Source organism: Pezoporus flaviventris, unplaced genomic scaffold, assembly GCF_033815535.1.
Source record: "Pezoporus flaviventris isolate CSIRO_AGI_PZ_B2104156 unplaced genomic scaffold, CSIRO_AGI_Pfla_v1 ptg000007l, whole genome shotgun sequence".
Classification (NCBI taxonomy): domain Eukaryota; kingdom Metazoa; phylum Chordata; class Aves; order Psittaciformes; family Psittacidae; genus Pezoporus; species Pezoporus flaviventris.
The window spans coordinates 26,633,960-26,653,751 of NW_026892555.1; the positions used below are offsets into that span (position 1 = coordinate 26,633,960).

A 19,792-nucleotide genomic window follows, 5' to 3' on the forward strand; every position below is an offset into this window, starting at 1 on the left:
CACACTTCACACACTGCCTCTCCATTTTGCTATTTAAGAGATGGATCTCTGTTTTGCCGTTCTGCCGTCTTAGCAATGGACTTCTGCAGAATGAAGAAAATATAGATTGTATGTAAAGGAACCACTGAAGCATTCATGCACATACCTTAACTTTAAGAGGAAGCATGTCAGATTCATGGAAATCCTACTGCACCCCCAAACAGCTAAAAGTGATTCCACCTTTGAGTATCTTTTGCTCCCATGACTTTACCAAGTTTCAGTCATTGTCCTTGAGGTGAAAAAAGTGAAATTCTAAGTTCTAAGTATCTAAATTGTTTTAAAACCAATGGGTTTTATGCTTAGCATATCTCTAAAAGCAGTCTGCCCCTTTTCCCCTGGTTTCTTTTACACTGATATTGTCCATTCCCTCTTGCTTTGCCAGACAGAGCTCATCAACAGTCAGTGGCTTTGCCCATAGAATCCAGTGGAGACCAGTGTATGACTCCTTAATGCCTGTTTCCAGAAAACCACTTTCTGCTGACAAATGATGCTCTAGACACAGTATCAACTTATTTTCAAGACTGAAAATTAATTTATAAACTGTAAGGCAGAACTTGCAGCATCCAATCTCTGAACTGCAGTAACATACAGTCAGAAGGGAGATACTCATTCCTGACCATATGTCATGTCTACGTCACTCAAGAGCATGATTAGGTCAACTAAGTGTATTACAAATTCTTCTGCTTCAGCTGTCACTATCAAAGCAAAATTCTAAGTCAAGGACTAGTCTTTTTTTGCAGTTCCACCAATGATAATATTCTTTGAATTCCATCATAATGACTCCATTGAAGATAAGTGGTGTCCACCAAATAACCCAGCCTATGTGTGCTGTAAACACAGTATTCTAAATAGGAAGGAACAGACCTATTATCAGAACAATCTAACAGAGCACTTAGGAACTGTCAGACTGCAGCAATCCTGTTGATGCTGCAATACCAGAGGAGAGTACAGGCTTACCCAGGTAACCTTTCAGAGTAGTATGACATGTTTATAACTATAGGTGCTTCCCAATCTGACAAGCAGAAATACATAACTACAAGACCAAAGGACTAAGGAAGTGAGCACTGCTCTAGCTGGGTTTGGCATCACTGCCTTCAGTCAGAAGTCTCAAACCTGTTCTGATGTAAGCTATTGCTGTCACAAAACATTTCCTCATTCCTATAACTACTGACAATAGACCCAAAATCCACATTTTGCATTTACCTCGTGGCCCAGATGGACACAGCAAGAGCAGTGAAAACAATTCTGAACTTTCTAATAAAGTCTGATTAGTTGATTGCTGATCAGCTAATCTTCTAGCTATAATACTACACTTAAGCATTTTGTGTAAACTGCGCGCCGGACTGACACAAGCAGTATTGTATAAAAGCAGTGCTCCAATCCTTCTTGGATTACTAACTATTTCCCACAAACCTTGGCAAATGACAACAAGGAAACAATTATTCAGACAGGCTATAAAAGTGAAAATTGTGAACCAAGTCTAAACCTGTAATAACACATATGAAGCTTTACTGTCCTGAACATTCAGTACATGCAATTCAGGCTCTACTCTTTCAGATAGGCCTAAGATACCATTTCCTGCAGACAGAAATTTTTGTGGTAAAGATCTCTAGGCGTGTATTCTTCTATTGCAAGACCAAGAAATAACAGCACCTCTTACAAAAGTCTTTCACAAGAAGGGTTCCAGTGAAGAGCTGGCACAAAGACGGACAAAGTAAGATTTGAATGAAAGTAACCTGGGAGAGAACATCCATCTGACAATATAATTTTCTCAATTCACAAACTCAGCATAGTCCTCTCGCATCTCTTCAGAACAGCTGCATATCCAAAGAGCAGAGAATGACACTGTACTCACAGAAAACACCACATCTGCTGCAAGAAGCTGATGAACTTATGAGAAATGGATGCTTCTTTCCACTGACGGGCTAGGAGCAACACAATTTCCAGTGATCTTGGGCTACTTGTGTATAAACATATATTTAAAAAAATCTCAAGGTAACCCTTCAATTCTCAATGAAATGGACAACCTCACAGGAGCTGAAATTTCACATAAAGTTACAAAGGCTGTTTTATAATCACATCTGAAAATTAGAGGCTTCTTTAAAAACTGTAAACCTGAATTCTGCTCCGCTTTTCCCCTCTCTCTCTTTACAAGCAACACAGCTGATAAAATTGTCCTGTTGCACTAACTGATGTGCTGACAAGTTGAATAACAGAAGGAGCTCAAAGTAATGCATCTCAGCTTGAACCGCTCTGTATTTGGAGAATCACACAAACCTTGAGTGTAAGCTACCCCTTCTCAGATTCATTACTTAGTATGATGTAATTATGTAACTCTTCATTGAACAAGTGAGATTACAGTAATAAAACCCTAATAATCTCAGAATTTATTTTACTGGTGATTATTCCAAACAAACATTAGAGTTAATATTTAAGATATCTGAGGCATATGAGATCATGAGAAGGGACACATTGTTTTCTCTGTGGGAAATGAATCATCTATTTACACAAGCTTCATCATACCCAGGTAGTTCAAGTACTTATCGACGGGACTGGTAGCACACTGGTGTAACAAGTCATGCAACTACTTATAGATATATATATAAAAATCTATAATTAAGTTACCTTGCCAAAGAACACATTCAGAATTCTATTTTTAAAAATTTCTACTGCACAAACCAGAAACTATTAATTTGACTTCTAGGATGCCTGCTCGCCAAATGACTTGGAAACAACCATTTCTAAATATCCTTCTGCGGACTTTTTTTTAATGCCTGAATATGTGCATTTACCCTTTACACACACTTTTTATGGGGAGGGTTCTTCCCAGCTTCCTCATCACATAACAGTATTTTAAGAATTTTGAGTGATGTTTTGATCTAAGGGAGCTAAACTATAAAAGGTAATATTGTGTCCTGAACAAGAAAATTAAGAAACACAGATCTCATAACATCAAAACTTAGTTGGTTTAGGCAGAGAGCATTCAGCCAGAGGAAAATGTCTTTCTTGCATACATGTTTTATCAAACTATTTTTAAATCTATTACTTTATGGAAAACAATCTATCAACTATGCAATTTTAATACTACCTTAAATAGTGTATTCTTTATAGCAATTCCTCTCATTGACTGACTTTAATCAACATTATCCAGAAGAGAGAAAAACCTGTATCTCACAAAATCTTGCTGTGTTTCATTGCAGAAATAAGATGCAAGTGATCACATTTTAGACTAAACCTTACAGTCCATTTCAAATCTGGCATGTTGTGACACTTCACTGGTACAAATACCAGTTCTTAAAAATGGCAACTTGCCTCAGAGGTCTGCCTCTGGGCTTCTAGGCAGAAGGCTAAGCTTCAATAGTAGCATTAAAATGTTAAATGAAAGCAAATTAAAACCAAGAACTGTTATTCCCATGTATCAATCAAAGTAACAGGTTTAACTGCATAGACTTTGAGGATCTAGAGCTCCTCAAAATAACCTGCCCAACAGTTTAATACGTCCATGACAGAAGCACTATGGAAGCTCAGAGCCGTTGTCAGAGAACAAAGTACAATGTAAACGAGATGCTTAAAAACTCCAGCAAAAAAAGCCATTTAAGATTTCAAGAACAAACATGAGATTACTTTTTTTTTGTCTTATTCATGTAATTATTTTTTAATAAAATTATGGTGTTTTAAAGTAAGTAGACCAAAATCACTGGCTTGCAAGCTCTCAATATGGCTTATGCTCTGAGAAACCAATGCTTTCCTACACTGCTACAGCTAAAGACAGCCAAAGAAGAAATCCATAAAAGTACTATTACACAATGGTCCACGATATAAAATATTATTTTGTATTTCAGTATAAACAGTAACATTAACCTGAAATTGAGAATCACAAAATTACACTTTACTACTGCCCAGATGTATTTCAAAACCTCCTGTAGGCAAACCAAGAGCTCCGCAGTCATCTGTTCTTCAATTCACTATCACAGCAGCTTCTTGCACTCTGCAGTCACTGTGGCTGGGAGGCATTATACATGCTCTGCATACACACAGGCAGTGGCACTGAACAAAGGCACACAGCAATCATGCTGCTTCCCAGAACCATCAGATTATTGTACATGTGCTAACTACCCACCATGAGGATTTAATAATAATCCTCCAGGATGTGAGAAGCACTGGAGCAAGTTGCCACCAGCGGAACTAATTCAACTGGCTCCTAACTGTGCCTTGGATAAACCAGTGAGTGAACACGTGCACCTGATCCACCTACAAGACAGAAGGGTCTACCGAATACAGGCTTCCTTCAACCACAGAAGAAAGTAATCTAAATAATTAAGAATATTTCCTAAACAAATGCTCAGACTCAGAAACCCAGTCCCCAAACTCCTATATCCAGAAATCCTTCAAATGCTTAATAATGTCATTTTTAAATCCCTGAGCAGGAGTATCTCATCTAAAGCAATATTAAAGATAAGCTAAGGACATTAAACATTGAATTGTTTAGGCTGGAAAAGAAGTTTAAGATCGTAAACCAGTAAAGAGTACCGTAATTCTATTTTCTGTCTGTAAACTTTGATGGGTGTAACAGGAACTAGTACCTACAAATACTAACTCGATCATGTATCATTTATGTTGGAAGAGAACTATGACATTCACTGAAAAATAAACCAAAATAATAAGGAATTAATAATTTAGTGTCTTACTACTTAATTTTGTCCCTAAAGGTATTGCCTAAAGGAAAACACGGTAATGACAGGATCTGATACTAAATCAGAATAAGGGAAAAAAAGAAAAATGAAACTCCACCCCAGGTAATAATATTAATCTGTCAAGTTCAGTTTTATTCTTTTAGAAGAATCTTTGGTGTTGCTTGTACAAAACAGCCGCTATGGCTTCCCTCTAGCCTTAAATTCTGGAGAAACATTAAACACCTTGGGCATAACACAAGGCTGTAAAATCACTGTGGTATAGCACTGCTATCTTGGAATTCTGGCAGATGACATTTAATAACAGCTTAGTTATTCAGTCTAACAGAAATGCATTTTTGCTTTCACACTAAAATTGGTCTATCAGTCACACATAATGGGTCTGTATGGTTTAATTCAAAAGTATTAGCACAAATATACTTACTGGAAAAACACCACATTCTTCCTAACACCATAACAGAAGAACAAAAAGACTTGGCTCTTCCTGCTCCTATACCTATTTCTTGTTTGGTTTTTTTTTCCAATGTTTACTGATGCTTGCATGCTCTCCGAAACCATCTTACCTCTCTGATTATACATATCACAGAATGCTTTGGGTTGGAAGGGACCTTGAAGATCATCCAGTTCCAACCCTCCTTCCATGGGCAGGGACACTCCACTACACCAGGTCGTTCAAGGCCCTGTCCAGCCTGGCCCTGAACACTGCCAGGGATGGGGCAGACACAACTTCTCTGGGCAACCTGTGCCAGTGATTCAGCACCCTCACAGTGAAGAATTTTTTTTCCTAATATGTAAAGTTAAAGTTTAAAACTCCAATGAAAAAAAAAAAAAAGTAATAGTCTGGGATCAAGTTACTTTCACAAACAGCCCGTCTGTACCACTATAGAAACATCTCTAAGCTGAACTTTCAGGGACATAAAACTCCTAAGAGAACATTGCTCCATGTCTGGAGACAAGGCAATGCATATTAATACACCCTGAAGATACGAGTAAGGAAGCAAAGTGAAAAGCTTTCATATTTCAACATTTCCCTAGTAGAAAAGTAAATTATGACAACATGCATGTCAGCTTGTTGTGCAAACGCAGTTAAAGACTAAAAACCCAACCACCTGCTCTAGCAGCCGCCCAGGAAGAACAGCGAGTGTTCATCTAGGAACGACGATGACTCTTGACAGTTTCTTCCCCAAAGGGAGCAGCGTTACACCGCCACAGACACCGGCCTCCCGCACACCAGTGTTCCGACGCGCAGCTCTACCTTCACGCAGTCCGAGGGACGCGGAGGAACGCGACTTACGCCGCAGGTCCGCCGAAGCCAGTGCCCAGCCCCGCGGTGAGCGGCCAGCGCCTCAGAGCAGGAAGCGGTAGGGACACTTGCGGGTGCGTTGCCAGGAGGCACGGTGAGGGCAGCTGCCGCCCGCGGCACCAGCCGCGGCCCCGCCCCATACGCGTCTCCGCCGCAGGGGTGCACCGCCCTGAGGGGGCGCAGCTCGTTCTCCTCAGGCCAGAGCAGAACTTAAACCCGCGGCAAACGGGCAGAAGTACAGCCTAACCAGCACGGGAAGGAAACGGGGCCCTCCCAGGCGGCGGGCCGGCGTCCCCGGGCGCCCAGCCCTCTGCCCGGCCCTCAGACAACACCTAGCCTAGCCTAGCCCAGCCCAGCCCAGCCCAGCCCGTCCCGTCGCGCATCCACTGCAAAGCAGCTAGGCCAGTCCTCACCTGCCGAAACCACCGACAGAACCGTAGAGCGCTCACACCCCTGGCGGCGCGGCGGCCACGCCCACGCCAACCGGGCTCGCCACGGCCGAGAGGCGCATGCGCGGGAGCCCCTCGCAGCCGCCCCAGGCCGGGCAGGCGGGGCGGGGCGGGGCGTGGCGCGGCGCGGCGCTGGGGTCACGCAATGGCTGGCGGGCGGAACGTGTGCCTGCTGCTCTTGTTTCCCCTTAAGCCGGGTTGTTGCCGGTGACGGACCAGCTCCTCTGCGGCGTGCGATGGCCGCTGTTATGGAGGCGCTGGTGTTGGCGCGGCCCTTCCACCGTGCTCCTCGCTGCCTGGGGAGGCCGCTCCGGCGCGGGGCGGCCGGCGCGACGTACGGGCCGCTGCGCTGGGGGGCTAGCCGCGGGGCCGGGGACAGCGAGGTAGCCGCGTTGTTGCTCGGGGTGGGCGGCCGCTTCCACGGTTTTCATAAGCTTGTTCCTGCCGCTTGCCGGCCTGGGGTGGGTGGCAGCTACGGAGACCGGCGGGGCTGGGAGGGGCGCTGTGCGGTGAGGAGCTGGTGCGGTTTTGCACAACTAGGATCCCTGGGCTCGTTCGCTCTTCAGAAACGCGAGTTTGATACTTTCCTTCTTACCTTGTGTGTGCGCCGTATTCTTAGAATCATAGAATCAGCGAGGTTAGAAAAGACCTTTAAGATCTCCCAGTCCAACCTTTAACCCCTGACCGCCAAGTCCACTACTAAACCATGTCACAAAGGGCCTTGTCTACATGTTTTTTGAACATGTTTATGGTTTATTTTCAGTCTAATGCTCTGTTCCTATTTTAAAGTGTAATTACTAGTCTGTGTTGAAAAAAACTAGAAAATACCCTCATGATAATGCAGTTTATCTTACAAAGTTATTTTTTTCTTTTCACTTTCAAAAGGCTTTTCTCTGATCAAGATCTGAAATATAATTGCTATTATAATTTATATACACTAGGGAGCATACAAACTTTTTTAAGTTAGGTTGACAGTGTTTATTAATGCATTATCTTGTGATCCCATGCAGGTGCTTAGAAAAAGCCTTCGGAGGGGGCTTGTGCTTTCAACAGGGGCCTTCCTGGTTTATGAAGCTCACAAGCTGATTTCTGGCTTTGCTGAGGTTCATGCAAGCTTCAGAGGTAATATTTTTTAACTTTTGAAGTACATAAGTTATTCTAATGTAAACTTTTTTTGGTTTTAGTGCCAGAATTATATAGGAAAATGGTTTAATGCTCTTGATTTTCTCCATTAAGACTGCACACAGTGTATTTGCATCATTTGCACCATTGAATTGCTTCAAGGTAGCCTTGTAGCAATTTAACAAGTGATTCTTTTCATATTTCACTGAAAGCAGATCTAGTAGCTCATACTGTCCATCATATAATACATGCACAAGGTGTATACACCTAACTTGTAGCCCAAGCTTTAAGTAACGTATTGGGAAAGACATGACTCGGTTAGGATTGCAGACCAAACCTTAATCTGTAGAAGTTCTATTTAATCTAGTCAAGCCTCACTGAAATTCCATTTCAGTCAAAATTGGGAAATGTCTTGTTTTTTTGTCACGCTGAAAAAAAAGGAAGAAAAGCCTTTCTTTATCTACCACAATAAAGTATAGAACAAGTGATAAAATATCCTTTTCAAGATCTGAATAAAAGCAGTCCCACTACTGAAAGAAAAGTAACATCTTAAAAGGGAATATTGTTGCAGACTTAGAAGTTGCTTATCACATGGTAAATTAAGGGGGTTTGAGAGTAAACCTAACTGAATGGGGAATGAGCCTAAATGAAACATACATTTACTGTGTAGATCGGAAAGTAGTCAGTTCAGCTAACTTGTTTCTTTGTGTCTCAAAGAGAGGAAGGTCTTAGAAGCTTACACAAAAATTCATACAATGTACTTTTGAATAGATAAGGAACTGTTTAATTTGCTGCAACAGGTGGAGGTTCAGTGAATAGATTTAAGGTAACTATTTGGTATACAAATAAGAAAATTTCCCATGAGGAAGATAAAGAACACTACTTAGTTGCTTCTGGTCTGTTTAGTGGTCTCACTTGAAACAAGCAACATCGCCAAAAAAAAAAAAAAGGCAGTGTTAGTGGGCTTTCTACAAGACAAGTAGTAGATATTGTGAAAATAAGACTGAAAAAGAAATACCTGAAAAATACTCTTAAAGAAATATAAGTCTAACAATTTATATAAAACTTCTGGTGGGAAAGGTGTTCAGAAGTTTGAGTTCTGAGCATTTAGTAATTAGATATGTTAGTAGTATACAGGGAGACTAAGCAAGCAAACGTAACGGTTTGCTGAACTGAACTGGAGATGTACCATGAAGCTCATCTTGGATGCTAAAATCCAAAGTCCATGTAGACTGTTGCCTTATCTTATCTTTGAAATGGTTAATGGAAAGCATTTAGAAGTGTCAGGGTTAAAAATTATCCAGAACGCTTGCCTGATCTTCAGTGATTTATATTCTAGGATCTTTCTAAGCTGAAGAGAAGACTTTTGTGTTTAGTAGCCTTCAATGCTGGGTTGTTTTTTTTTCTCTTCTGTAAGAAAACCTGCTGCTGTGAAACATGACTACCATATTCAGTAGATAACTTGAAAAAAGAAAGCTTATAAACACTTTTTTTTCTGGGGGGGTGGGGGGAAGAACTTATGTTTTCACTAAGAACTTTGATCACGGACCCAAGAGTAGTATTAAAGAGATGATAAGCATAGTTGAAAGTTCTGTAAGAAATTAGAGAAGGCTTTTGACTTAAATGGTAATTTTTCCATGTTTTAATGTTGGTGGCAGAAGAGTAAACTCAGAGTTTGATCATCTCCTGTACAGTTAAATACTTTAATAGAATTATCTACCTGCTTCCTTTGGGGTATTTTTTCTCCTAATTCTGTCTGTTTTCATTGTAGAATCCTGTATTTTCTGGTGTTTGATATTTCCATTTCTGGAATGCTGTTTTATGTACTATATACATAGGATATTTACTTATATATTACTGTCTGTTTCCACTGTTGTGGAAATTGTACTTTCCCATCTCTGTTTTGAAGCATTTTTAGAAGAAGATGTAAAGTATCCTAAGAAAAATGGGTACTTGCTTCATAAATTGACACTCTAGAAAGCTGATTCTGATTTTCAGAATTATTTTTGCTTTTAGTGTATTGAATATGTGGTGGACTTCACTCACAAAACCTTTGAGCGATGTTTCAGTTTGGCTTGTTGAACAAGTTAATGGGACCCACTCAATCTGCAGTCAGATTCTAGCAAAACTATGGAATGATATTGAGAATGAAAAAAACAATCCAAAGCTCTGTTGCTGAAAGCTGCTCTGTAGCCTCATGAGAGGCAGGTATTCAGCACTGTTTCTCTTCCTAGTTGCTCACTGAAAATGTAGTTTATTCAATCCACCTGGGCATGTAAGCTGTTTGGAATGGTGGCCTGAAAAGGAACTACATCCTTATGTTTTAGCTAGGTTGTCTTGCTCTAAAATGTTTTGTTTGTTATAATGTTCTAATTACATGTAATTTGTTCTTCTGTTTCCACAATTGCAATTCTTTCTTAAGTGGAAGAAGTTATAGAGCAAGCAGACTACCTGTATGGGAGCGGAGAAACGGAAAAGCTGTATCGGTTGCTGGTTCAGTATAAAAATAGGTACTTTATTGCATTGAGACATTACTGTGACTTCTTTTCTGCACTCTTCTATATCAGTTTTTTTCATCTCATGTTCTCATTGTGGTATGCTGGAGAACCTTGCTTTCACCCTTACGTAAGTAGGAAAAAAGGACTCTTGATCTTTTTCCTCCTAATGGAAAAATGAATGAAATGAGGACTGGTAGCTATAGGTGGTGGGAGTCAACACTCAAGTTTTCAGTCCTTTGAAGGAGGATTTCTTTCTTGCTTGATTTGTTATGCTAAGAATTCTTTAAATTCTAGTGGGGGAAAAAAAAAACCAACAACAAAACCTCACAATGTGCCGACACATTACTAAATGATCAAAGTACCTAGAATTCAGCTATTAAAGATTTCAAGTCACTGTTACCTTTTTCATTGCTGACCAGCTGTTTTTCTGCTTTCATTTGTCTCATGTCATTATTTGAGACTGCACAAAAAAAGCTCCTTCTTCATGTAGTTATGCCTTAGCTGCATAGAGCATTACTGATAAGTGAATTGGGACAAGCTGTTCAAGGAGAAGGCAAAAAATGCAAAGTCCATTCCTTTGGAGGACACAAGGCATCTCTAGAACATTTCTAGAGGGAATCAACTGTTCGGTTTTCAGTTCTTTCCCACTGCCCCTTCTTGCCGAGGCACAAGTATAAAGCCTGGGAAGTTAAATGAAGATCCTAACCTGTAAGGGTCACCGTGTCATAAGCAAGGTGTAAGCTTGTTGCTAGGTGTATAACAATACTAATTGTTCTGTGAGGAGTAATGATTCCATTAGCAGTACTTAGCATTTTTGTGACTTGGGTGAAAAATGAATCAGCTGTTTCTGTTACTGTGTGTTAAATAGTGCAGGCAGGACTGCTGCACCCTGAGCAGTGACCCAGTCTTACTCCATAGAAGAAAACTGGTGTTTGTTGTTGCTCTGAGTTTAACAATAACTCATGTATGCTTTTTAATATTTTTGGTTTGAGTTTTAGCACTGGATAAGAAGCTCTGAAAAACTTTCTAAATATTAATGTCTCTATTAAAATAGTAAGCCAAAATTCAAATGGTAGTTAGCTGAACATAGAGTGCAAGCAGTGTTTCAAAACGGTGTGTTAACAAGATAATAAAACCTAAAATCCCTTTGGCTATAACATACCACACACCATTTTATAGAGTTACATACATAAAGGTACAGCTTTATGTGGTAGTGGCATGGCTAATCTGTTTTTTTTAGGAAGAATTTATTATTTACATACAATTATAAGAGAAAAGATACATAATGTTTTTAACGTTCCTAGTAAACATTAATATCAAATCAGTGGGATGCTGGAAAAAATACTGTCTAGCTAAGAACCAAGAAGTGCTTGTTTTCCTTCTGGTGTTTTCAGTGATACTGTTGGGGGTTTTCTTAACTGCATCTTTTTTGAGAAAACAAAGCCCTTTCCTACAGAGATGTATGCTTCACAGACCAGAATGGTAGAACAAAGGTATCATCAGAGTCCATAATGGAGGGTTTCCGTTGTTGTTTGTTACCTTGTGGTTGTACATGGCATATACACTGTTGTCTTATCACCCACTTAGGGTACCTATTGAAAAGCTGGTTTAAGACCTTTGATTGTTTAATTTCCATGATTGCTGTAATATGTTAAGTGTTTCTGTTCATAACTAGTGATGACACAGAGTTGTTATGGCGGCTGGCACGGGCATCACGAGACCTAGCTCAGCTCAGCAGTACTTCTGCAGAGGAGAAGAAACAACTGGCGTATGGAGCCCTTGAGTATGCAAAAAGGGCACTTGAAAAAAATGAATCAAATTCTGCAGCGCACAAGGTGAACCAAGCAAAATAACTCATGTCTTGTTCTTTGATTTCCAGCCAGTGGAAGCTGGAATAATTGTGCTGTTACAGCAGACTCTTTAACTTCTCAGTTGAGAATGAATGAGTGAGACTTCTAATTCCCCCTGTTTTGGAAGACCATAGTTCAGACTTTTGCAGCTAAATTGCCTCCATACAGGAAATGGGAACTGGTTAAGTATGTGCAGGACCACGAAAGAGGTGACCAATGAGGCTGATTACAGCTGATGCAATTAGCTCATCCTTCTCTTACGTAGACTCAATAATGTTTCACATGCCCCATGTTTCGTATGCTGTTTCTAAGCACACCAATAGCTCTATAGTTTCACTGGAAATTGCTTGTTGTCATCAGTGGTGGTGGCAGCTGTTCCATTTTGTTGTTTTTTTTTAATTTACTACTAATAGCCATAGTGCTGTATTAAATGTTTTATTTTTGTTCTTTGAATTACAGTGGTATGGAATCTGCCTCAGTGATGTTGGAGATTTTGAAGGCATTAAGACTAAAATTGGAAATGCCTTTGTTATCAAAGAGCACTTCCAGGTAATGTAAACAGTGTTTTGCATACGACAGTATTCACATGTCCAGTATGTAGACTGCATGACAGTTGTGAGCTATTTTTTGGCAAACGTACTGTTCAAATCTGCTGGTGACACTTTGGTTTTGTAACAGTCCTGAATGCCCCACCAGCCTCCGAGGAGGACAGATTTATCTCCTGCAGTAAACTAAGCCCATAGAAGGGAGTCTTGAAATAGCTGACGTGCTTTTGGCACCTCGTAGGGCTAGATAAAACGTATCTGTGATATTGAGAAATGGATGTGTGGCTCTGTTTTTAACTGTGGATTGTGTAGCAGTAAAGGAAAGTCCTGGAGAAGATAAAGGACTACAAATACCACCAGAAATGATATAAAAATCTGAATATGCCAAGTCTCATGTGAAGTGAAATTCTTAATGACCTGCTACTAAACAGAAGTGCTTAGAAATCTGTCAGTGTCTTCAGTTTCTTGGAGCCCATTTAGTTGTGCACTGAATAAATATCATATTGCCTTGAAATTCTACACACTGTTAATCTGGTTTAATTAAGTCTACTTCTTAAATGTGTTTTAATCCAAATATGGCAAAACAACTTTTTACATCTTGTATATTTCCCCCCCCACCACTAGAAAGCCATCGAACTGAATCCAAAGGATGCTACAACAATTCACCTTATAGGCATTTGGTAAGGCATATTTTCAAACAAAAGTTGGCATTTGCTTTGCCACATGCTACACTATAAAATGTCTTATATGAATTGCAGAAATGGTTGGAATAATTCAGTGGCTTGTAATTAGTTGATGCAGACATGAAAACCTATTGAACGGATACAGGACATCAAGCCTTGAAAAAGTCTGGCTGTTAAGGCATATGCTGCCCAAACAGATGAAAATAATTGCTTATCCCATTATTTTGTTTTACTGTATGGAACTATTAAAAACACATTTTGCAGATGTCTGCTATGGAAACATACTTACATCAGCGGTTGCAAGTACTACTAATTTTGTTCTGTTGGTGTGAATGTAAACAAAACACTGAGATTATGCCGAATTTCGGTGCTGGCAGCAACTTAACACAATCTGTGTATAGCAAAAAACTATCAAAAGCAAGATGTGTTCCTAAAAGACTTACGGGTTGTTTTTTTTTTTTGTCATGCTGTATTTGATACTGTATTTTTAAAGTTATCTTTAAGTAAAGGCATCTTATAAATGCATATACATTAACAAAAATCTCTGAAATTGAGCTTGCTGCTCAGTGAAACTGTTACTGAGAATTACCATTACACAGCAGGTGAGGGGCCTAGAAATACACCTTTCCAGACAAACCAGGGCATGCTGTGGAAGCACTATCACACACCTTTGTGTGATAGTCAGAGATTCCAGGCAGCATTTCTGGTTATTTGTGTGAAAGACGCCAAAGCTGCTACGCTGTTTTAAAGGCAATCTCTAGTCTAAGATTGAGAGATTGAAAATAAATAAATCAAATGTAGCTTAAAAAATAATACTGAGTATTTTTGAATATCAGAGTGAACTACAGTTTATTACTCCAGCAGTTATTAGTTTACAAACAGACTTTGTTTTTGCAGCATCCACCACTCATTCCCATGACTTAACTACTGCAGTAGTCTAAATTTTTAAACAGAAGCATATGCTACCAATTGAATGACCCTCAAGCTCAGTTCTGAGATAGGAAGCTTGTTATGGGAAGTACTTAAGGTACTGTTCCTAGGGAAAACTAGAAAAGGTGATCAGAAATCATTTAAGGGATAATTCTGCCCCTATTCCTATACTGTATACTCATGGCATCCCAGAGCATCTTCATTTGAAACTGGAATTTCATATAAGCCAGTTCTTGAGTACTTTGTGCCTTTTCTTCGTAGTCTATCCTGCATTGAACCATTTTTTTTCAACTTGGAAAGTTTATTTATTCTGTGCCTCACCCCCTCTCCTCCAAACACGTCTATAATTTCATTTATTGATGTTTCACCTTTCACCTCCTCTAGAGCGCTCTATTTTGCACAGAGAATATTTTTATACTCGGGGGGGGGGGGTGTGTGTAATAAAGTGAATAGAGTTGTCTAATGCTTACACCTGGAATGTTGTATGTGTTTGAAGTACCTAACAAATGTTTAATCCTTTCAACATCTCTGAAATAGGCAACTGGTTACCTTTGTTATTTTGTAGATAGTACAACAGCATAGAATGGCCTAGCCTAGAACACAGTAGTTTGATTCTTGGATTTATTCTCATTCTTGTAGATCAGAGTCTTTCAGGGACACACTGCAGATCTGCTTTATAGTAATAATTGAGAAAAACAAGGTAGTGCTGAGGTAAGGCAATAGCATTACTCAGTTGCACCCTGTTTTTGAAAATACATTAGAACACTATCAAATACACATAAATGGTTAAAATCATTCAAGTTCAAAAAGCTGTCTCATGGTTAATAACTGCCTCCAGTTTGTCCAATGTAATAGCAGTACACAGTAAAAGACACACCAACGCTTCTTCAGCAGAGCTATGCAGCAATATCAGACATCTTGCTGGTTTGTTATACAGTTGTAAGAACTTGCTTACAGAACTTGTGGTATGGAGTTGTGATTCATGGAAATAACAATTATGACATCCAAGGTATGAGAATTTTACTTGAAAATGAGAAAAAAATGTGAAGGGTATACACAAATGTTTCCTTTTGCTCCAGGTGTTACACCTTTGCTGAAATGCCATGGTACCAAAGAAAAATAGCTGCAACGCTATTTGCCTCACCACCAACCTCCACATTTCAAGAGGTACAATAAAAAAATGTTTCACATATTCCCCCCTCAAAGCTGCTGATACACTTCTACTAATTTTCCTGACAAAGCTGACCTCTGTTTATGGAATAAGCATGGACTAATGATTTTAGAACTGCAATTAATAAAATGGGAATATAACAGGAGAGTGAGGGATATCTAAAAACATAACAATTATTTTGTTTTTTTTCCAGCTGTAGCACACACAGAATAGTGAACATTATTTATGTAGTTTGTGCAGCAGGAAATAAGCTATGTGTAACTTATATTTACTATTGTGATGTACTGCAAGTAACTGTCCGTACTAGTTCTGGTGCTGATGATTTCTTTGGTGGTTATACCATGTACTTAATTGATAGGACTATGAGGACTTTTCTCTTTACATACAAAAAAACAACAGCTTGCTTTGTTACTTACCACAGACACAATTTCTCATCCCCTGGCTACACATGGTATGGGGATTTTTCAGTCAAAAGTATTTTTGTGTCTTTGCTATGCAAATTGCTGCCATCACATACCCTAGAACATACTGTCCAGACATATATCTTCTAGGGCGTCAGTGTGCTTGTACTAGAAACCAGAAAATTGAACTGGTAATAGGAAAGTTTGCTGCAGCTGTTTGTTAGTCTTTGTTTTGATCAGCCAATATCTATCCCGCTGTGTTTTGCTCTTTTAAGGTGGGGAGGCAGGAGTCACTAGAAAGTAACTGCAGAAGGCTCTTGCTGTTACACAAAAAGCAATTTAAGCTCTAATTGAAAAAGAAGTAAAACTTTTTAATGGAATGTCAAGCTTTTAAATTTTTTCTGACAGTCATTCTCAGAAGAATGGAAACTGTCAGCCAAGATTTCCAATAGTACAAAATTATGCCAGTCCCAACATCGAATTCTGTAGTGCTTAAATTGGCTGAAGCAGCAAAGTTGTAGTTGAGAACTGTAGTTGAGCCATGCTGGTAAGACTTCTACAGTTTCAGTAAAGTCTGTTTTATAGATACACTTCTACACTCAAGCTCTCTGTCAGTGTTTTCCCTCTGGCTGGTAACATCAGGAAGAGGTAGGAATGGACTGAGATTTCTGATGTGCAGGATGGGAAACTAATTGAAAAATGAGTGTGGATTTAGTAAAGATATATCCTCATACAAGAGGGTACTAACTGATGCTTTGTAGGAGTTGTCAACATTTATGACCTGAATCATGAGATTTTTCATCTATTAAATTTACACATGAGAACTGGCTGCGGGAAACTGCAGTTATGCTACATGGGAAAAATAAAATTATTTTGACAAGTTGAAGACAGAAAAACACAATCCAATTTGCTAGGTACTGTGTTTACACACAGAGTACCGAATAAGAGTTACTGTGTTTCTGGAGGAAGTAGCAGGGGAATAGTTGGGCAAGTACTAGTTCTGTTGAAACTTCAAATCTGATTGATTGTACATTGAATGAGAACCCTCAGTGGTTTACTGAATTAATAAAAGTGAGATCACTGACAGGAAGTCCTTCAGCTATGTTCAGCATGTGCATAAGGCTTTAGTTTGATACTGTGTTTTGTTCTCCATTTTAAAAATGGCCACTGTATCTTTTGCAGGCTCTTCGTTACTTCCACATGGCAGAGGAAGGTAATACTTCCAGCTTTTCTGGACAGGATAGTATCTTTTATAAATGATGACTTGCAATAAACCTCTAGCTTTTGGTATTACCTTAATAGACTTGCTCTCAAAATTTACTTCCAGAACAACTCTGTATGTTTTGAATCCTGACCTCAGATCCAGCAGCAGAGAAGCGCTGTGCTATAAGTATGCACAGTAGTCAAGATTAGTCTTTAATAATGATTGATAGCCAAATCATGCTTTATAAAATGCTCCTTAAAAAAGTTAAATGTGGGTACATTATTTTTAAGCAGCAAAAGCCAAGCTAACACTTGCATATATATGGTCTAAAGCTGGGAAATGTGCCCTGATTTCCTGGCCTCTACTTGCTAAGGTGGTTGCAATGCCTGCTGTACCTACCAGACCCAGAAAAGTACAGAATCTGCAAAGTAGAGCTGTTATGCATTAAGATCCCTCCTTGTGAGGAACCGGGTTTCATTTAGCGTTATTAACAAGCTACTAGTTCATGTAACTCATGTATGAATGAGACCAAAACCTGGGAAGTAGAAGTTTTACATTGGCTTCCTTCTGATTCAAAGCCAAAATACTGTTCATCTTTTTGAAAGTAAGTATCAATGATGTGACAACGTGCTTCTCACTCTCATGTAAAGCTTTTCTCCTGTCTCTGCACAGCTGACCCAAATTTTTACAGCAAAAATTTGCTCTTTTTGGGGAAGACTTACCTGAAGTTAAACAATAAAAAGATGGCTCTTCTGTGGCTAAGCAAAGCAAAGGAGTATCCTGCACACACAGAAGAGGACAAACAGGTAGGAAATGAAGAACTGCAGTAGTACAGTCTTATATTGTAACTGGCAATCTGTGACATCATGGCAGTGGAATGGTTTATAAAGGTCACTCAGAGTAAATTGTAGTTAAGCACCTATAATCCAGGATCACATCTAGACACCAAAAAATTCTAGTACGTTGGTAACAACCTCTGACCACAATGGTTGGAAATACTTTGTTTATAACAAAGAACAGTTATTCTTTTTTCTTCATGATGTTTTTGTGGCTAACATTAACCCATCCTTAACTGTGGTGCTGAAGTTAAGGCAGGCACTTGAGCTAACCTGTGTCTAGGTGAGCACATACTCACCTTTCATATGTCTAGAACTGGAAATGTAGAAATCACTGTTTTTGAAGCGCTGAAAAGCACATGAACAGAAGGAAGAAAAAGCATGGATGCAGCAAAACCCTGTTACATCCTTTAACACTGCAGGCCCAATTGAGACAAATGGATGTATTTTCTCTTTTGACAGGAAATCTCCATGCTAGGGGATATGAGGCTCAGTTACCCTTTGAACCGGTCCTGGTTCAGAGGGGAAGACATCTGCTTCCTCCCTGAACACATAGAGAGTGGTTCTAGGAGGTGTAACCAATTATATAGACTTAATACTGCGTTCAGTATAAAGCACAGCAATTGCATTACCTTTCATACACAATCCTGTTACCATCAGGACTAACAAAGACTGATTTACAGTTGGTTTATTTTGGTTTTTTTTTTTACAGTTGATTGACCTCTAATTTAATTTGCAATAAGCTTAAGTGTGAGATGTTTTAACTGTTACAGAAAACATCTAAAATGTGTAGTGACATTCTGAATGTCTTAACGGTAAGGAATACTTTGGTAGGATTTTGTACTTCAGAAAAAACATGACTGAGGTTTCCCTGTGTAGATTCTGTAGTAGGACTCAAAATATTTCTCCCGAAAGCGAGCTTCTTCAGTAACATCTTTCAGTAGAAATATTAGTAAAGGTTCCATTCCTCCACTGCTTTGCAAGATGTATAGGACTCTAATAGCCTAAAGGAGTGATTATCTCAGGAAGGTATGAAATTGATCAGTTCTTCTGCAGGTTACTAGTAGCTGAAGGCAGATGTGAAACCAGCTGTCACAAAAGCTTGCCTTTAGATACCATGCAGGAGTAGTCAGTAAGGATTTTTGTGCAGTAGCCAAGTTGGGAAGCTGCTGTTACCTGCTGCCACTCTGCTTGGCCCCCAGTATGGACATCTATGACCTTTTCTCCCAAAAGGGTACAGAGAGAGGTGGTGCAGAATTTACTGGGAACTAAACCTGGTAGTCCAGTAAGAAGGAAACTGTCCTGTGCCAAGAAACTGGAATTCTTGTCTCTGCATTTGGCATAAGTAGGTTTTCTGAACATTTGTTACATCTGAGTATCTGCAGCGTCTGGCTGCCTGCACTGCTTGCTCTCTCAGGACCAGAAGTTTGTTGGGATTTTTTTTGTTTCTTAACATAGATGCTAGAGGTCATATTCATGCTTTACCCAGAATCCCTAGGCAAAGGGGGCCTCAGAAACAGTCTTCTCACACTTCTTCAGCTGGTGCCGATTTTGAAAATGCTGGGTTGGTTGGTTATGGTCAGATACAGGACAATTTACTATATGCTACTATTGGACTACAGCAAATCAAAGCTAATCATCTGTATTCAACACAAATAAGCCCTTTACATATACTAAGTGAATTACGCTGAAGGCACTGACTTAAGTGGGTTTATGTTTCAAGCGTTGACAATCTTGAGCTACAGAAGAGAGATGACTACTTGCAGGAGGGTTGTGGATTTACTGAGCTGTGGTGAACCATCTGTGTGCTTGCACAGCAAGTTCTGCTAGAAGAGTACATAACTACCTGGCACTGGTTTGTTACAAGTATATTTCTTTCAGGTACAGAAAGAAGCTTTGGAGTTGCTTAATTCTATGTAACAAGACACAAGATGATGGGAATTCAGTGCCTCAGATTTGGGCAGAACAGGAAAAAGACCCCAACTACTACTGTGATTTACTGAAGCTGTTAATAAAAGTGTAGCCTAAACCTGCTGTCTCTAGCTTGTTTCAGTTAAACTGGCAATTAGA

At 39.5% G+C, this 19,792-nt stretch overlaps 2 protein-coding genes across 5 annotated transcripts in view; one reads left to right on the forward strand and one right to left on the reverse strand.

Moving 5' to 3' along the window:
* Positions 1–6,550, reverse strand: part of CPNE3 (copine 3) — a 31,237-nt gene extending 24,687 nt beyond the window's left edge. The window contains exon 1 of one of the 3 annotated variants that reach the window (XM_061448172.1): positions 6,447–6,550. The gene's annotated coding sequence lies outside the window, so the exon portion shown is untranslated. Of the gene's footprint in view, positions 1–145; positions 260–5,985; positions 6,113–6,446 lie in introns of those variants that run through there. The other 2 variants (XM_061448171.1, XM_061448173.1) reach the window with 2 other exon arrangements.
* A 146-nt stretch (positions 6,551–6,696) lies between these two features.
* On the forward strand, positions 6,697–19,792 carry RMDN1 (regulator of microtubule dynamics 1). Of its 2 annotated transcripts, XM_061448178.1 has the most exons (10): positions 6,698–6,865; positions 7,493–7,604; positions 10,027–10,114; positions 11,778–11,937; positions 12,412–12,501; positions 13,122–13,177; positions 15,190–15,277; positions 16,865–16,895; positions 17,559–17,692; positions 19,604–19,792. In XM_061448178.1, the coding sequence occupies exons 1-10, from the start codon at positions 6,719–6,721 to the stop codon at positions 19,640–19,642; spliced, it is 945 nt and encodes a 314-aa protein (XP_061304162.1). In that variant the 5' UTR covers positions 6,698–6,718; the 3' UTR covers positions 19,643–19,792. The 2 variants fall into 2 exon arrangements, 1 of the variants encoding a protein (XP_061304162.1); XR_009742489.1 differs by lacking the exon at positions 16,865–16,895 and having other exon boundaries at positions 6,697–6,865.

Coding starts and splice junctions, on each gene's coding strand:
- RMDN1 (XM_061448178.1), top strand. CDS start 6,719: ATGGCCGCTGTTATGGAGGCGCTGGTGTTGGCGCGGCCCTTCCACCGT. Junction 16,896..17,558: donor CTTCCACATGGCAGAGGAAG/GTAATACTTCCA, acceptor GTCTCTGCACAG/CTGACCCAAATTTTTACAGC. Junction 17,693..19,603: donor ACACAGAAGAGGACAAACAG/GTAGGAAATGAA, acceptor TATTTCTTTCAG/GTACAGAAAGAAGCTTTGGA.